We start from the raw sequence: 18,380 nt of genomic DNA on the forward strand, positions 1-18,380 counted from the left end.
GAAATCCGGGGTAAGAGTCCTCAGTAGGGTGAGATGTCAGGTTTGTTCAGTAGCCGGTGTTGCTCTGACGAGTCAGTTTGTGGCTTTTGTAAATTCACTGCTGTTTGTCTCTGTAGCGTCTCGTGTTGCTCCGTGACTAGATGATCCTGTCTAATAGTTAGGTGGCCCATAGTTACTCCTGATACTAATCATCCTAAAAATCCTACACAAATACATGCGAATTGTTCCTTTTGTGAATGGCAGTTCTCTGTCAGCAGGTGTGTAGCAGGAGCTGGGACCTGATTTGGTTCTATTTAAGTCATTTCACAACGGCAACAGACGTTTTGTCAGGTTTTGTTGGATCAGTCTTTACATCTGTTGGCGTCCGTTGTCGTTGGTCGGCGGCGGCTCTCGTTGGCCGGGTTGTGGAATGTCTGAGATGTGACTTACTGTAATCTGGTGATTGTCGGCGCCATGGGAATTGGCCTTTTAAATGACTTTGAATTTTTTGGTGAACACAGCCTTTTCTGCCGCAGCTTCAATTAAAGTACCCCTATTATGCTATTTTAAAGGTTCCTAATTTTGTTATGGAGGTCTCCGACAACAGGTTTAACACATAAACACATCTGTTCAGCACAAAAGTAAACACTGAAATATTTACAAGTAATCCAAGTGTGTGAACGATCATAAGTTTATTTTTCAACTTCTATCAGTCATGTGACCATGAGGGTCTGCTGTTCACAAAGTATGCTAGTGTTTAGAGTGTTATAACAGAAAATCAATTTGGTGATACCTGAAATGAATAATGAATCAATTAAAATCAATTTAATTTAATTCCATCAAATTTGAATGGCTCTTAACGAGGGCGTAGGATTCCCCCTGCCAGTTTGAACGCTGCTTTATTGAAATTGATTTTAAATAACAGGATCACGATGCAGTGAATTTAACGTGAGCTTCCATCATCTTTATGACCAGGGTCTGTTTACATCAGTACTTAAGCAACAAATAGTTGTAGAGTTGTAGTAAAGGTGGAGGAATGTTAAAAGTTCAGTAAACGGATGCGTTTGCGTCTCCACTCTTCCCAGAAGAATCCACATGGCTCTTTCTCCATAAAAATGCTAATCCAGACGCACGTCTGTCCTGGAGCAGCAAAGTGGGGGAGATGAAGCAATTACTAAAGCATTAGCGCGATAGCAGACGTTCCTCTTGGGGTGAGGGCTCTAATGACCACAGAGGCGTCGCTTTATTAATATGCAGGAGTCCCTGCATCCTCTAGATAGCAAAGCCTTCTGCTCGGTAGCCTCTGATTGGTTTTATGAATGCCTCACGATTTCCCGCTGCGCCAATCTGGGCCTGTTCTATTCACAGAGGACTGAAATCACACAGCGGGAGACGATGGGTGAATGTTGTAAAAAGTGTCAAGATGATGTCAGGATCAAAGTTTAGCCAAAAATCAAGATAAAGCAATTCTACTTTGCATACAGTAAACAAAACAAAAACTTGTGACAGAGGTGATTCTCAAATTTCATGCAATTTAAAAGGATAGTTTACCCAAAAATGAAAATGGTCATTATTTAATCATGTTGTTCCAATTATGACTTGCTTTGTTTCCGTGGAACAAAAAATTCTTATATTTTGAGTAATGTTTGTTTCTTTTGTATGTTTTTGTCCATACAATGCAAGTCAATGGTCAACAAAATTGTTTGGTTACCAAGATTCTTCAAAATATCTAAGACAGTAAGGGTGTGTTCACACCTTGTAGTTGGATCAAAAAAAGGAAACGATGCACGCGGTCCTGGTTTGCTTGGAGTTCACACTGTCAAGTTTTTTAAGACTAAACCTAAAGGAATTGTAATGGGTAAATTGTCAACGTAAATCCTATGACTAGAAAACCCAGAAATGCTTGAGCATTCTGTCCTTTTTAGGATGGCTGCTTGTGACTCGTCCTGTTTTTGGTTTGTTTTCTATGTCTTTGGTCCATGTTGCGTTCATATTTCAGTCCAACAGCACTAGAGTCCTTTTGGAAGCAGACCAAGACCCACCTTTTTAAAGGGTCTCAGTCTGCGTGCTTGGTGCACACCAGGGTTCGGATGGAAGCGTTCACACTTACTCAAAACGAACCGCACAAACAGAGCAATCGCACCAGTTTATTTGAATCAAACCAAACATGCCATGTGTGAACACACCCGACATGAAGGCCAGTAAATGACGTCAGAAGAGGTATAGATTTTATAATGCCGTCCATTTGGTTATAAATAAATATGGTTAGAAATACAAACATTGCATAAGGCAGAATTTGATTAATAAAAAAGGAATTTGCATGAAAGATTTTTATGCAAACTTTTATTCAATCTTCTGTACATGCATTACGTAAAGCAATGGGAAACAGATATCTTCCACCCCTATAGTAAAAAAAACAAAAGATACCCCCTTAAATCACTTTGCACAATACATGTCATTAGCACTGTAGATTAGCTCAATATAGATAAGAACCCCAAAATGGTGAGCAAACAATTGCAGTTTATAAATGTCATATCGCAGCCTTTACGGGCTACAAGAGGCCCCACAAACACGCTTAACGTCTCCAAACGGGTCTGATTAATTGAAAACGTGCAGCAGCAGCCTAGGCTACGAGTCACGCTAACCGTACATGATGAAAAGCTACAGCTATTGATACCACGAGTTTAAACCACATGTAAACATTTGAACAGCGTGTAAAATGATCAGACAATAACATATAATATTCATTACAGCATTTGCAAGCTTCAAGCCAGAGACCTATTCATAGCGTCACGCTCAAGGCCGAAGCGCCGAAAAGAAAAACGGGAAGGTCGCAGACGTGACGGAGTTGCACCAAGTACCGCCAACCGCCAGCGGTTACCCAGTTTAAAACGAGGCCACAAGTTGAGATGCAGGCTACTGTCTCAACAGGCACTTTTTGGGACTCATTTACATGGGGTAATAGAATTTTTGGACAAAGGTAATTGTAATAGAAAAGGAATTTGGTGCCACACCACGTACATTCAAACGCATTTCCTCTTTTCGTTGTCTTGCATAAGCCTCAAAAGGACAGTCAGAGTAGCCAATGTACACGCACATTTACATTAAATAGAGGGCAAGTTCTTCCGGTAGAAGAGGGAGGCCTCGAATAACACGGCGTCGGTGGCTCGGTTCCACATCCGGAGGTCCAGGTTCTCAAAGCCTCCCCACGCACGCATTGTCTTCCAGAGAGCGACAACAAGACAGACAGACACGTAAGACCAGAGCAGAGCACATAAAGGACAGAGGCGGCGGCGGGGTTTTTCAACCAATCCCTCCGGCCGCCACAGCGAGACGCAGACTCCATTTCAGCCGTCCTCGGGTCACCGGGTTCTACCTGGTGAGTTGGCCGACCACTTTGAGCAAGGTCTTATTTTCCTGTTTTAGCTGCTCGTTCTCGTCTTCAATATCATCCAGATCCTGAAAAGGTTAGAAATGTAGAGAGAGGATTACTTTATTTTCCATCACAAAAGAAAGGAAGCTATGATAGCAGGCCATTTTTTCAAAGCGTAACACGCCATCTAATAATGCTGTTCTCAAGAAACACAAGGGAGACGTGATCCTGGATGGATTGTAATAGAGTTGGTTGTTGTTAGGGTGTCCCAAACAATATGGTATTTGTAGTCTAAGAACATATAAAACCGAAATATGTGATAAAATTCTTATCAGTATTAAGATACTGTTAAATGTTTAGAAGATGCTCTTTAATATGGAATTAAATGTGTCAGTGCCTTTGCTGGAGGTGTTAGGAGGATGCGTTTGCTGGTTCAATACGCAAGTGTTTTTACAAAACAACTGCTGTAAATCGGTGAGGTAAAGGTCATTTGTGCTTCACAATCTTTGTAGGCAATGGCATTTTCCCCTTGTACTGTACACTATTTCAAGTAGGAGGTTTAAATTTAGCCAAATTCCCATGAATTTAAATTAAAATGAATAATCAATTAATCATTTACCTTATACTGCAAGATGCATGTATTGCAGTGGCATGCAGATATCGGCATGATGGTGTGTTTATGCCACTCAAAAAAACAGTTGTTTTATTTACTCAAAATAAAAGGCTATTAGGATTGAAAAATGAATCGGTGTGATTTGTGATAGTGTGCTAAAATGATCATAAATATGTAAGTTGTAATTGAGGACGGGCCATTGAATTATTAGAAAAAGAATGCACACCTGAGGTGTTAATGTGGCCAAGATGAAAAGCAGGTTCTATTATTATCAATGTTTCTATTATTATACTTGATCTATAGATAAAGATGGTTTCGCATAAAACAGCTTTATCTTGCTGGACTTTATTGCTGTACCTTAATCATGTTACTCTCTACCGGGTGTCTGTTAGATCAAAACACTGGAGTAGAAAGCGCTATAATTGTTCTTCACGCGCATAGTAATTGAAATTTAAGAATGTCAAAGAAAAGGCGCAATAAACTATTGCATAGATAGATACTGTATAATACACTACGCATCATTATGTCTTTCCTTTGTGCTTTGAACTTTTCAATGCGGACTCGAAGCGCTGTGCGCTGTGAGCCTTTCATATTATAATACTTCTGCGCAATGAAAGGTTATTAATAGCCTTTCTTGTTCTGTCCTATCTATCATATGTTGCTGCCTCATTAAACAGCTGCGCTATACATTTAAAAGATGTCTTCATTTTATTTGTAACGTTTTACCAGATTTAGTGCTACACTTATTGTCTCTTATTTGTTCCCCACTAAATAATGTTTTTTTTCACTAAATGTTCCGATTTTATACAATTATTGTGCACTCGTGATTTTTCAAGAGTAACTTTTACTGCAGAATTATCCACTAATTTAGTTTATAGTAGCTTTTTTGTCATAGATTATGATCATATACTTTTTTGATTTGTTGTTTTTCTTTATAATGAAGTTGTCTGTATTTAGTAGATTGTGTTTAACACACAAACTAGTGATTATCAGTTCAACACACTGAGTTATAGAAATTGTACTTGATTTAAAAAGAAACTGCGCTGGTATCGGATCGGTATCGGTCGATACTCTGAATTTTTGGTATGGGATCGGTTCTGAAAAAATGGTATCGGTGCATCCCTAGATTATGTGTGTGAATGACCTCAGTCTCTCAACAGTGTTAGGCAGCAGTCTACTAATAGCAAAGCTGTAAGTTGAACTGCTTCAATAAAAGCGATGTTAGCAGGATTAATAATCACAAATGTGACATCAGCACAATTGTGCAGTTGCAATTAAACAAGCTGTGGCCTTGTCAAAAGATCTGACAAGAAAGCGACAACTTTAATTTACAGTTTCCTTGGTCAGTAACGTTGACGGACAGTCAGTGGAATGACTTGCGCCACACTTTTTGGAGATCTGAAGTAAAAAGAAAGGGTGAAAAGGTGTTAAACTGGAGAAATATGTACACGACTATGGAAAGTTGCAGTTGTTCTGATTTGAAAAATCAAATACAGAATACAGTGATTATTTTTTTACAAGGAAATATGTAATGGCTTGTACACTCTGGGACAAAGTAAATAATAACATGTTTGCGTACAGAGTGCGGTTGAATTATTTCCTCTGTCGTTGTAAATGCTATTCTGGCTGAGACACGGAGTAGACTAGTCAATTACATGCAAGCCGTGAAGATTTCAGCATAGGTTGCACTGTAAAGCGGAGTTCATCAGCCAAATCAATGGCAGGCTTGTGAAAGGTGAAAATAGTGGCAGTCATTAAGTCCATGCACATGTGTGTAATGGAGGTATAGTGTTTTTTGTTGTTTGTTTAGTTGTGTAGCGGTGCGGTAGGGATGGCTGGATGAAGCTGAGCTATAATGGCAGTATCCAGGGCCGTTAGTGGCAGTTTGGCAGTGTCAGGAGAGAACAATTCTCTTGGTGTCTTTTGTTGTTGAGTGGCGTAAAGAGGAATTTGTCTTTTTCATTGGAGTCTGTTTAAGTGTGAGTGACCTTTTCACATCTGTTCCTGGAAGCTTTGTTTGCAGTGTATTTATGTGCGTATGCATTTATTTGTTCCTATTTATTTATATTGACTCTTGTTAGCATATGTACCTTACAGTGAAGGGACAAGACAGACACATCAGGCAAACCTTTGAGCGGTCTAGCAACGACACAACAGACTGTATTTGTTGGCGCTGTCGAAGCTGTTTGTGTTGGAATCAAATGAGAGAACAGACTGCAATCTAAGACAAAGACAACAGCTCTGACATAAAAGGGTCAGAACCACCTACTGGGTTTGTTCCCTGCTGTAGGACTAAAAGTAGAGTGGCTTTCTAACGATGAGCTGGCCCATGATGGAGAGGTAAGGATATTGAACTGGACTACTGGATGACTGGAATTTGGGATTGTTGAAAAGTGGGGAATAGTCATAAGAACGAATCAATAGACAGGATACATTTTGTTTTGTTTTTTGATGCATGTGTACTAGTGAATAAGGTAAATCATTGTGCAATCACATGTAGTAATAGTGTTTAATGCACAGCTGTGATGCAATGAAAATGAGTCTGGCAGTTTGTTGATGTGTATTATGAAAAAGATTCTATAGTCAAGTATAAGAGCAGAACCCTGTGTGTGAGAGAGTGAGAGAGAAACTCCCCTCAAATAAGGGAGAGAAATATGAGGCAAAAACAAGGCAACACTTCTTATTCTGAGTGACACTTTATTAGAGTTATCATGAATAAAGCAGTACAGTAACAGTTCCTGGGGGCCTCGAGTGACACACCCAGGGCAGCGGATAGGGCTGCATAGAAACGAGCTGAATGAGTGACAGGTGTGGGGCGAGAAGCATTGGTGTAGGTCGTAACGTATAGCTGTCTGCTATTGGTTGACGAGGCGTCAGGCAGGTGTGGGACAAGGAGCAAAGAAGTATTAGAGGTGCAGCATTCATGTAGCGGCAGCCATCGTGCTCATCCCTCGTCGTGTGAAGACCGGCTCGTGTAAAGACCTGCGACTCTACCTGCGCGACTCAACGGAGGTGGACGGAAGGGAACAACCCTTCTTCTTTAAAGCTACACACATGAATACTCAGCAGGTATGGGACACAACTATTTGAGGACTAAGCTTGGGGACACTCTGAATAAATGACTACCATAAATGCTTGTGGACAATCTTCCTAACATGCTTCCAGCTACAACAATTCCTTGTGCTCTTTCATAACACAACCAGGCGACCATAGTCAGGATGGCCAAACTTGCCTCCGCGCCACACATGCCTAGAACTTTCTGTAGTATGCCTACTAACACTGGGATTATCCCCTCCAGGTGTGTTTGATTGTGGTTGGCACTAACCCCAGGTTTGGACACTCCTGCCATATACAGAAAGCTACACATCACATTACTCAACAAACATGACCAATTCTTGCTTTATTACTACTCTACATAGCATTCATTTCTTACATTATTTATCCATTCCTCACTCCATCACATTATCATAACCATACATACACTAAAACACTATACAAACAACCACCAGCTATATTTGCTTTGAGAAATGGTACCACAATAACACATCACACTTCACCTGAATGAATTTACACAAAAGCATCTTAATTCAACTTCACTTTAAGTAACTAACTCTTTACCAGCTACTTTACACATCACCACAAACAAGCCATTCAACATTTCATTCTTCCTAATTCACACATAACACAGCACAGCAAAAACACAATATAAATATGTATTACCACTTTAAAGACACTGACTACTACCATATAGGCCTACATCGTAGACAACCCACAGAAACAAAAAGAAAATCAGACAAACAACCTCAAACTATACGTACAATGTCGCCTCACATCATCAAACACACCTTAAAACACACCTTAACTCCCAAAGACACCTGATGTCAACATGACACAACTGATTTTGTTGTTTTTTCCACCCACCAACACACACACTATACAATTCGTATTCAAGGGCAGAAGCCAATGCTTTCACAGTTTCATGCCATCGGGCACATTAAGAGACCAAATGCTGACACCGCACTGTGAAAGCACAATGGAAAACCATGACTCAGAGATTATTACAATCTTTCAGCCCTGCATTAATACAGACACTGGAAATGGCACACCTTTGCTTACAAGCTTCTATAATTAAGTAGCATCACCGTTACAGCTATTGCACACACATTTCAAGTATAAAGATGACCTTTCATAAACTTGCACATCAACCTTTAATGCGTTTGTGATGGAAAAACTGTTAATGACAGTGTCGTGTTAAACTATCTGTGAAATTACATTACTAAACCTTGACCTCGTTTGCCACGAGAAGGACCTTCCTAACGCTACGTCTTGCTACTTGATAGGCGCTATGTGCTCGTAAATACAAGTGTTCGCTTAGCCTGCGCCCGACGCATGTTCAAGGAGTCCGTCCAGTTTCAGCCTCATATCTATTCCCACAGGACACCGTGACCCCATAATGTTCATCAAATTTCCAATCTGGCCCAATGCAGTGGCAGCCGCTTCACATTAAACAATAACAGCATGAAACACACTGACACCATTTCTTACCCTAAAGCAAATGATCATACTAATCTTCCCCTAAGCCACAAAGCACCTTTACGATATAGAGCTGATTGCTGCGAGATGGCGACGTGGTCGTTTGCTAATAGTTTCTCTTTCATTGCCGTTCTGCGTGAAACGCGGCTGTATGGGGACAGAAAACAAGCTTGACGCAATGCAAAACACCTGCAAACTCAACAACAGAGGAGACGTCCCAGTGCTGCCAGGTGCCTTAGTATATACCGTGACAAGTTAGCAGATATGTCCATTAGCAGAGTAAACAAGTGCAAGTGCTAACTTCTTAATGGGACACTCTGTGTGACAAACGTTTATGCCACATGACAACTTTTTAAATCTCACATCAGCACAACAGTGCTGTCAATTTTAGGATAAAAAAAACAAAGATATATATTTTTGCTTTACTATTTTTTCTTTTAACATTACCACTTTAGATGATACATTCAATAAATATGTTAACTTGCTTTCAATCGCACTGAGGGAACGAAATGAACTTGGCTACTTCGGTAGGTTATAGTGTTTGATGTTTTGTGCAAATCTTCAGGTTCAAACAAACTGAAGGCACAAGGACAGCCGACACAGTGCTGGCCTACGTCACTGTTTTAGAAACAAATCAAAATGTGTTTGGACCTTTTCAAAACTATTTGCTGCTTTAAAAACCTAGGTTAAATGGTGAGCTTTCACTTTATTGCAATCTGTATACCTACCAATACATAGTCAAAGACAGTGAGGTTGTCCTGTACTACTTCTAACTGACATGCCATATTTGGGGCCGTTCATTTTAAAATTCTACACATTGGAGGATTGCATTCCCAAAGGGCCCAACGCAGCTGAGAGCAGGTGTGGGAATGATGATACTGATGTGTATGCGGGAAGCAGGACAAAGAAATGACCCATGGAACTCTGGATAAAATGTTAGAAGATACATAATGTTATTCGTCTATTGCGCAACAAAAAGTTTTGATTTTATTTTGGTTGTCTGCAATTGCAAGGGAAAGTGCCTTTCTTTTGCCTACTGCAACAAATGCAACCAGGTGAAGCATTGTGTGTGTGTGTGTGGGAATTGCAAGAAAATGCCTATGACACCTGAGCAACACCGAGTCATATCGAAAAAGCACTGAAAAATACACATACATCTCTACCTGGGGGATTTTGCTGGCAGGGGGTGGGCCAAAATGTAAAAGCTGCAGCCGGGAGCAGAAAGAAATAAAACTTATTTTTAGCAGGAACGAAACTTCGATTCCACGCGTACCTCTACAATGCACCGTTATTTTAATAGCTACTTTTTAACTAATACCCATGTAAAGGTCATATAGCTTGAAATATTTCAATTCATCAACTTCCAGGTGTACTGAGTGACAGCTGGCCTATTTTAGGTTAAGCCCAAAGCAAAATGCTCTAGGAGCACACATGCAATCAGCCTATAAATTGTCATTTACTCAAACACAAATGAAATGCTTATGTGGTTATCGGACAGAAAATGAAAATTATTAGGACAGATAGCGCCACCTCTGGCCACGTGCGCATGTTATGAGGCTTCTCACCCTGTTTAGCAGGTCGATCTCCTCCTTCAGCTTAATGATCAGCTCGTCCTTGTCTTGATGGGCTTTCAGCAGGCGACCGTTCTCCTGTCTCTCCAAGGACAGCTCCTGTGAACACACAATTCTGTCAGATCCAAAGCCTTGTGTGCATCTCACAGTGTGTCAACACGGCATGGTGACAGACTGCCCTGGACTTCTTTGGACAGTTTTTATTTTATTTTATTTTATTTTTTTACTTTAAATCAAGGTGTCTTGCATCCAAAACTTCTCATTTTCTTTAAAATCATCCCAATTTTTATCATTTTATCTGACTAACAATTAACACCATGTGTGACTGGTTGCTGAATACCTGATATGTAAATATGAGTGATTGTCATTATTGTGCTTATCTCCAAATTATTTCCTATAAATGGACAATATTTTTATTTAGATTTATTTTTCAAAAGTAATGCTTCACATTATTATTATTATTATTATTAATAATAATAATAATATGGTAAAACTTTACAGTAAGGTTTACAGTAGTACTATTGTAGTACAATAGTAAATGTATTAACTAACATGAACTAACCATGAGAAATACATTTGTTACTGTATTTCTTAATCTTTGTTAACGTTAGCTAATAAAAATCCAGCTGTTCATGTTGGTTAACTAATGTTAACAAATACAACTTTTGATTTTAATAATCTATTAGTAAAGGTTGAAATTAACATTCATTAAGATTAATAAATGGTGTAGAAGTGCAGTTCATTATTACTTCATGTTAACTAATGTAGTTAACTAATGTTACCAAATGAAACCTTATGGTAAAGTGTTACCATTATTATTATTATTATTATTAAAGGGGTCATAAACTGATTTTTTTTAATATAATGTTCTCTGAGTTCCACTTAATATTTTATCAAGATTTTAACATCCAAAAACATAATTTAGAAGTAATTGGCTATTTTTTACCCTGTTTTGGACCCTCTATTTAATACGCTCAGTTTTGATAAGCGTGCCGCATTCAAGACAGGGAACTTGGGACGTAAATGCCAACTGCTATGATTGGGTAACAGTTTTGCTTATTATTATAATTTTCCACATCACTGCCATTACACTTGTAGAATTGTCATAATTTTCTTACATTGTCAATTGCAGTGTTGTGTTGTAATATAAAACGTGTTGTAATGACAGAAGATGTCGCTCACCGAAGCTTTTATTCAAGATGACAGCGAATGGCTTAGATCAAAACAATAACAAAAGCAGCATTCTAGTGCTTTCTTCCGTATGAACCCTGCAACGCTACAAGTATAAATACTCAGTAGGTATTGCTGTCGGACCAAATATTGTCAGCAGTGCATCATCTTTTCTTTTCGGTCTCTGGAAAGCCTGTGCCAAACGGTGTCTTGTTGAAAAGAATTCCAAGTAAAATAAAGCGAACAAACGAATTGACACAATCTGAGACTGTAATCAAAGTCAATGCAAAGACTGTGTTTTTCCACAATTTGCCACTGCACAATGTCTTGTAATCCTCAGAGGCATTTTGTTGCTGGAGTAATCCTGTGTTTGCATCTCTGGTATCTACTATTACATGACATGCGTGAATCTGTGGGCGGGGCTAAAGAGGAAATGATGTTGAAGTATGATTTCTCAATTCATGACCCCTTTAAACATAAATGAGTATGTAGTGTCGGTTTTGTGTGCAGTATAGATAGACATATTGCATTTCATTCTTTACAATTTTGTCACATCGAGCACAGTTAGAATATGCACTTTTATTCAAAACAGAAAATGCAATTCTGTTGCCAATGTCAATGCCAATGTCTCATCCTCCGTCGGATCTAGATGTAAGCGCACCTGAACATATGTTCCTACATCCTCTCAAAGACATTCATATTTATGACTGTTTGACGAATGACAATAAAACAGCACCTCTCGTGTAGGGCCTACGCATGTCTGGGTGACTACAGACATTCCTCTCACGATCGTGTTGTCTTAATGCGCTGATCTCAAGGTCTCGAGGAAAAATCTGAAGCCAATTAAATTGAAGGTTATTACAGAGCTGTCGTGCTGAGAAATATATGTGAAACCACTGCAAGATAAGGTGCTAAAAAAAATCAAGTCTCACTGGCTTTGGATATTGACCCCATGCTGAAAGGAAAATTTAATATCACTGTGAACAGTATGTGACCATGAGTTCGAGTGGGTTCCAGGTTTGAAAGTATGGTGACATTTGAGAGTGAGCTGCACAGAGTTCGGTCACGTGACGTTTCATAAAAACGGTGCGGACGGAGATGTCTTCCAGAGAAAGGTCAGGACTGCGCCGTGAGAACTTACGCACCAGCGATTTAGGATCGACCCAAAGATAGCAGAAAGACTTCTTAAACCCACTGAAATGTTGAAAAAATGTTTTACACTACATGTGTAGTTTAAGGCAAACATTTTGCTTCAAGGATACAAACAAAGTCTTTGAGAAAAAGACTGTGAAAACCTGTAGGTGAAACATGCCGTTCCATCTTAACGGTGGACGTACACAAACGTACCCTCTCTAGCTCCTCTAGCCTTCTTTCCAGGGCTGTGGGCGCGGCGCCGCTGCCTTCCCGTCCGTGTCGATGGCGATGTCTGTCTTCGTCACTGGACACACAAAAACACAATTTTCAATGCAAATGGTAATTGTTTTAGCTCCAACATCTAAATGAATACATCTTTCTTTTGAACATGCCAAGTACGGTACAAAACAAACTAAAAGGGGTCGTGCTTATTGACGCTGAAATAGCATTTTGGAACAGTGTGCCCGGTTCGTGACTCGCTGCCAATGGTACCGTACGCCTCTAATGGAAGCTCTTCTTAAAAGCTTAAATAAATAAAAAAAACAGGTGCGCACCTTTTCATTCAACGGTCTGGTTACAAAAGATGCCTTGCTGAAACATCTTTTCACACATTTTTTTCTCTTTTTAAATGAGACTTCAACCTTTTTCTAACATAATGGCTTGGAAAGTGCGTCATTTATTTCGTAGGAGCGGAAATAAGAAAACTGAAGCAGTAAATTATCAGAGTATGAAAAGCCTTTTTATGGCACAGTAGAAGGCATTAGAGCAATGCTCTTTCATTAGTGAGGAGAACAGACCTGCTTCTTACAGGACTGAGCCTTGGGACACTGCTGTGCAGCTAGTCAAAGAAAAGGGAGAAACAAATAAAAAAAGAATATCTGTCGGTTTTTTCATTTGTTTCCACTTCAGCATCTCTCTCTCTCTCTACCAAGGCCAGACACTCCGGGAATTTTCATGTGGAACTTATTTTAACCAGGTTCATTTAAATAATTACATATGTGGAAACCTTAGAGAGAATTCCTTTGTAATATTTTACTCTTTCGGCTGATAACCTCACCGGGAATCAAATTATTGGGCCATCTTTTTGTTTCAGAGTGTTCTGATTGAGGGCTGCCTGTACATTCCACAAAAGCAGGAGGAAAAGAAACTGGCAAGTGTAGGAAACTCGGTAGTATCTTTAGCAGGATTCTTTATTGAGACAGTGATGCATTGTAGTTTAAAAACATTTTAGGAGGCAGTGCTCAGAAATGGAGACAAACACCTTGGTGACCACCTTACTCAAAGCATGCAAATTAAGTATCCAGGTATAGGAACCCCAGACTCCAGAGGGTCACCGGTCCTAATCCAATCAGAAGAACTATTCAAAGAATGGGACATCTGGCTCATTTCACTTACAATATAGAGAACAGGAACTGGCAGAAAACTCTTGTTTGAAACTTTGTTTAACAGAATCATTCATCTGATATCATCTTAACCTTAAATGATAAATACAATGTACTTAGTTTTCATGTGTCATGTCAGGACATAGGATCTTAACATAGATCTTAAACAATTCTTACATTTGTAATCCCAAATTGCACTTTTTGCAATAAACAATGTTTTCGTGCAGCTTTACAGATTGGAATACTATATTGTGATATTTATCAATTATTGTGGAAAAAAATACTTATTTTGTGGTACAAGTCCATAATTAGTTTCTCTAGTCCTTAAGTCGTAATTACGTGTGGAATAAAATAGTCAAGAGAAGCGCATTATGGGTAATTAACGATTTGACTGTGTTTAATGTAACACATTAACCCCATCCTGATCCAATCAAATCTACATTAATAAAACCGTGTCCGTCCAACATCGTTTGGAAAGACAAAACATGTTTCTTTGTTTTACTAGATGAGTCGCGAATGCAGTTGTTTTGAAGCAAGCGTTCAGATCTGCGGCCAATCCCAAGTTAATAAAGGACAGAGCCCTGCTTAAGAGAACCTGTCATTATACATTTCAAACACTTACATTTCACAGCTACAAGGAAACCGAATTCAAAAATGTCTTTGAAATTGCTGTGAAATCAGCTGTGAAAGTGACAAACGCAACACTGGCCCTACAGAAATATCCCGCTCTGATTGGAACTAGCTTCAATCGCCTCACCTCCGTCTTCTAAAGCCTCACTTCAACATCAAACTCGCAGACGGGCTGAAGGGGGCTCTGGCCCCCGTAATATTAACATTCACTGAGGTCTGATTGGGCCATCGTCGTTCAGGCACTGAAAGATCATTTGCCGGATCAAATATTCGCCAGTTATTTTCTTTTGACGGACGGTCGTTCCAATCCTCCAGCTAATGAGGAGGTACGGTCAAGTGCTTCATACTGTATAATGAGGATATTCAGGTCAAACGTACAGAATGAAGCCGATACTTATGAACCAAAATTGTTTATTTAATACAAGCATAATCACTATTATTAATATTATTGCTATAATATTATTATTCTTAGGGTTACAACTTACAGATTTGAACAAACCCCTAAGAGTAATTCCTCCAGCAATTTTTGTGAGTATTTTGCATTACTTTTAAGCAATCAAACTCTGCTAACACATGATAATAATGGACCTGCGCCATGTCTAGAGACCAGAATATCACGTTTTCAGGTAGGCTCTTTTCATTTTATTTCTTCTTCATGACAAAGAAACCACCTTACAACCACCTAGAACACCCCAGCAACCACAAAGTAATGTCCTGGCCACAAGCTAGCTTAGTGGTGACAAGTTATTTTCTTCTGAAGATGTAAAACTGTACTTTCAAAACTGCAATTGGGCCTGACATATCATACAAAGATGACACAGCTGTTATTCAACACTGAAGATAACAAAAAAAGTAGAACAATAATAATAGAGGAAACCCTAAACGAAAAGGTCCAGTAATGCGTCCAGATAAGGTGTGTGATGTATTTTGCCGTGCCTCTATCAGTGTAGGGTAGTCTGAATCTGATAGACTCTGAGAACAGAGCAGATGTCCAATCTGAATGTTCATGTCCTGGGAATGTAACAGCCACTCTGTTGCATTAGTCCCCTGTGGAGAGGAAACGGGAGGAGGCAGAGGTAATGATCTGCTCCTGGAAAACCAGCAGGGGTAGGTGTGTGTGTGTGTGTGTGTGTGTGTGTGTGTGTGTGTGTGTGTGTGTGTGTGTGTGTGTGTGTGTGTGTGTGTGTGTGTGTGTGTGTGTGTGTGTGTGTGTGTGTGTGTGTGTGTGTGTGAGTGAGTGAGTGAGTGAGTGAGTGAGTGAGTGAGTGAGTGAGTGAAAGAGAGAGAGAGGGGTACAGAAGTCAACACTAAATATGTTAATATATTAACATAACATATATGGCCATACTAGCTGGCAGCAGTTTAATTCATTCTGAAAACATTTCTATAGAACTGTGTCCATTCCTCAAGAATAAACTTTTGGTTAATACTGAACTAGCCTAATTGAACTAATACTGAAGACGTATTTGCCTTGTCTCTGAAACATTAAATATGGCAGTGGGACTGTAATTTAATGTGATGGTTAGCCTTCTCCTCTTATTCTGATTCACTGTGAGTGTGTATGTAGCGGTCTCAGCTGCTTGTTCTGCCACCCACCTGTCGTGCCGGCTGCGGCAGAGCCCTGGGTGTTCGAGTGCGAGTGTCGGGGCAGAAAGATGGGCGGCTAATCAAACGGCCAGACTGAGCCTCAGATGGGCTTTTGTCTGCATCACCCTGGAACCAGTGTGCAAAATGTACGAGTCCAAACGATTATAAACTGGGAGGTCTGATTCATTTAGTAAATCAGTTAGTTCATTTAAATGAACTAGCTCAACTAATTGGAATTGACTGAATTGAATTGATTACTTTATTATCCCCTTGGGGAAATTTTGTTTCTTGTGTTTCAACATGCGTACATACAAAGACCAACAATATACAAATATATACATTTAAAAAAAAAATTTATAATAAAAAGAAAACACCCCCATAAAAATAAAAATGAAATAAAATAATCATCACTGAGACCCGCTCAGTAAACACCAACACTACCTTTCATTTAACAATTTTACTGCTTGTGGCAGGAAGGATTTTTTCCCCCTATTTTTAAAAATTGCTGGCATCCTAAATTGGATGGCTTTTTCACTCAAAAGTCTCCAGAAGTCAACATTTAAACAAGATTTGAACATATTTTCTGTGAAGGTTGCAGAGGTGTTCTGACCGGTCATTAGCATGCTGCTACGCCATTGCTACTATACCTGGGTGGTTGTTTTTCCGTTGCTACCAGTCCAAGTTATGAGAGCCCACCCAAATCTCTATAATATTCTGCTTTTTAGATTATACAGTGAGGATGCAATTATGGCAAATTAAATCCCATTTCATGGAATTACTTCTAAACTTTTCCCTTACAGTTGAGTGAATTTCTAACCTTTTTATGTAATGCTTCAAAACATTATTTTAAAGGAATCGGTTTAAAAAACTATTTGTTTATGAATTTAACCTCAATTGCTGTAAACCGTATCAAAAATTGAATGTGACACTTGGAAATGTTTAAGAAAAATAGCCATTGTTAAGGCAGGAAGCGTTTACGTGAGAGGTGACAAGTGGATATTTCTTTTTTCAAACTTGATCAGTGTTTGGTTTGGGGTGAATCATAGGAAAAAACTTAGGGTCTACAAGTTTTAACTTCCTGGAACTTTTCTCTTAAATTTGTCTGATCAGCTTCATACAAACAGTCCACTTATATCATTCAAGTGGAAACAAATTCAGTCCTAACGTTGCTGCCGACTGAGAGAACGAAAGCTCCTGGCAGTCTCACAATGGCTCTGAAAATGAGTCCAGTTAAGCCATGCTGTCACAGGCTTTAAATCCCTTTCTTCTGACAAGACACACTTTTTTCAGCAGTTTCGCTAAGGCAAATTTTTAAGCCAGGAGAATTTTTGTACATCTGACAGAAGCCACCAGATGAGTGAAGCTGCGGTCAACGACTACTGTTTAATCCCTTCGATCTGCCTCTGTGCAACGCAATGCTGAAACAACACATTTCACCCACTGACAGATATTGGATGCAGTCAGACTCACCTCTTATGACTTCTGGATCTCGGAGTATCCTGAAAAAAAAAAAAAGAGGCAAAAGAATGAGAAAAACTGAAAAGAGACAGACAGACCTAAATACAGATACATTCACAAACACAAACCCACACACAAAAGCCTCCCAATAGCTTCTTTTGGCCTTTGAATGGTATGACTCTATTCATACGCCACTTTCTGAGGTACAAGAAAAATTTATCAAAAAACAATAAATCCAGGCAGCGCTGAACGTTTCAGTTGTGTTTTCTGCAAAGAAGCGCATCAAAACAAGTTCCATCACTGTGACGGCCTACAGGTTATCATTCTCAAACTCTCACTAAATGCTGCTATCTACCTCATACCTAACACTTACAGACCAGTATGTTCCAGGAACACATAATTCTGTTTATTATGTCCAGCACAATTTATGTTGTTTTACAATATAAAAATAATAATTCTCAATAGTGTTCACAGTATCGACCCAATATCATTCTTTCTCAAATATCTCATTCATTATTATTTTTATTATCTGTGTTTAAATGCATGTTAATTTTTTCTATCCACAATGTTTACATTTTACTTATTCCTCTTATTGCCTCACAGCCTCTCGAAATTTTGTTTGGCTGAAGCAATATGTCAACAATCTAAATCCACACCATCACAATATTACTATCTCTGTAAACCCACAGAGCAAAAATAGGAATAGCAAATAGCAAAAAATTTCACACAAAAAAAAAAAAAACATACTTAAGAATCAAAAGCCTTTTTGAATGTTCTTGCTTTTAATGCAGGTGGTTGTTGGCCTGTCCTTGTTGAGAAATTAAATATTCAAGCAAAACCTGCGCTTTTGAACTTATTTTTGCACTTATTTTTCAAGCCCTCTCCTTCCAATCACCTGATATATTCTTTTTTCATGAGCTTATCATCAAAATCAAGTTCCATCCTACATT

General features: G+C 39.1%; 1 protein-coding gene and 1 long non-coding RNA gene across 3 annotated transcripts in view; both read right to left on the reverse strand.

Annotated features, from left to right (window-relative positions):
- Positions 1 to 2,305: 2,305 nt before the first annotated feature.
- The window catches only part of pawr (PRKC, apoptosis, WT1, regulator), a 64,618-nt gene continuing 48,543 nt past the window's right edge, over positions 2,306 to 18,380 (reverse strand). The window contains exons 3-6 of one of the 2 annotated variants that reach the window (XM_082168319.1): positions 17,443 to 17,471; positions 12,587 to 12,677; positions 10,064 to 10,168; positions 2,306 to 3,438 (exon numbers count right to left, since the gene is read on the reverse strand). In XM_082168319.1, coding sequence (XP_082024445.1) covers positions 3,352 to 3,438; positions 10,064 to 10,168; positions 12,587 to 12,677; positions 17,443 to 17,471 — 312 coding nt within the window. In that variant the 3' untranslated portion in view covers positions 2,306 to 3,351. The other variant, XM_082168320.1, reaches the window with a different exon arrangement.
- LOC309497917 lies at positions 13,546 to 13,937 on the reverse strand. Its single transcript, XR_014205750.1, has 2 exons — positions 13,821 to 13,937; positions 13,546 to 13,750 (listed from the first exon to the last, which is right to left on the reverse strand). It is a non-coding gene; the product is annotated as an uncharacterized lncRNA (long non-coding RNA).

The sequence above is a fragment of the Leuciscus leuciscus genome (genome assembly GCF_965113295.1).
Source record: "Leuciscus leuciscus genome assembly, chromosome: 4".
Taxonomy (NCBI): Eukaryota; Metazoa; Chordata; class Actinopteri; order Cypriniformes; family Leuciscidae; genus Leuciscus; species Leuciscus leuciscus.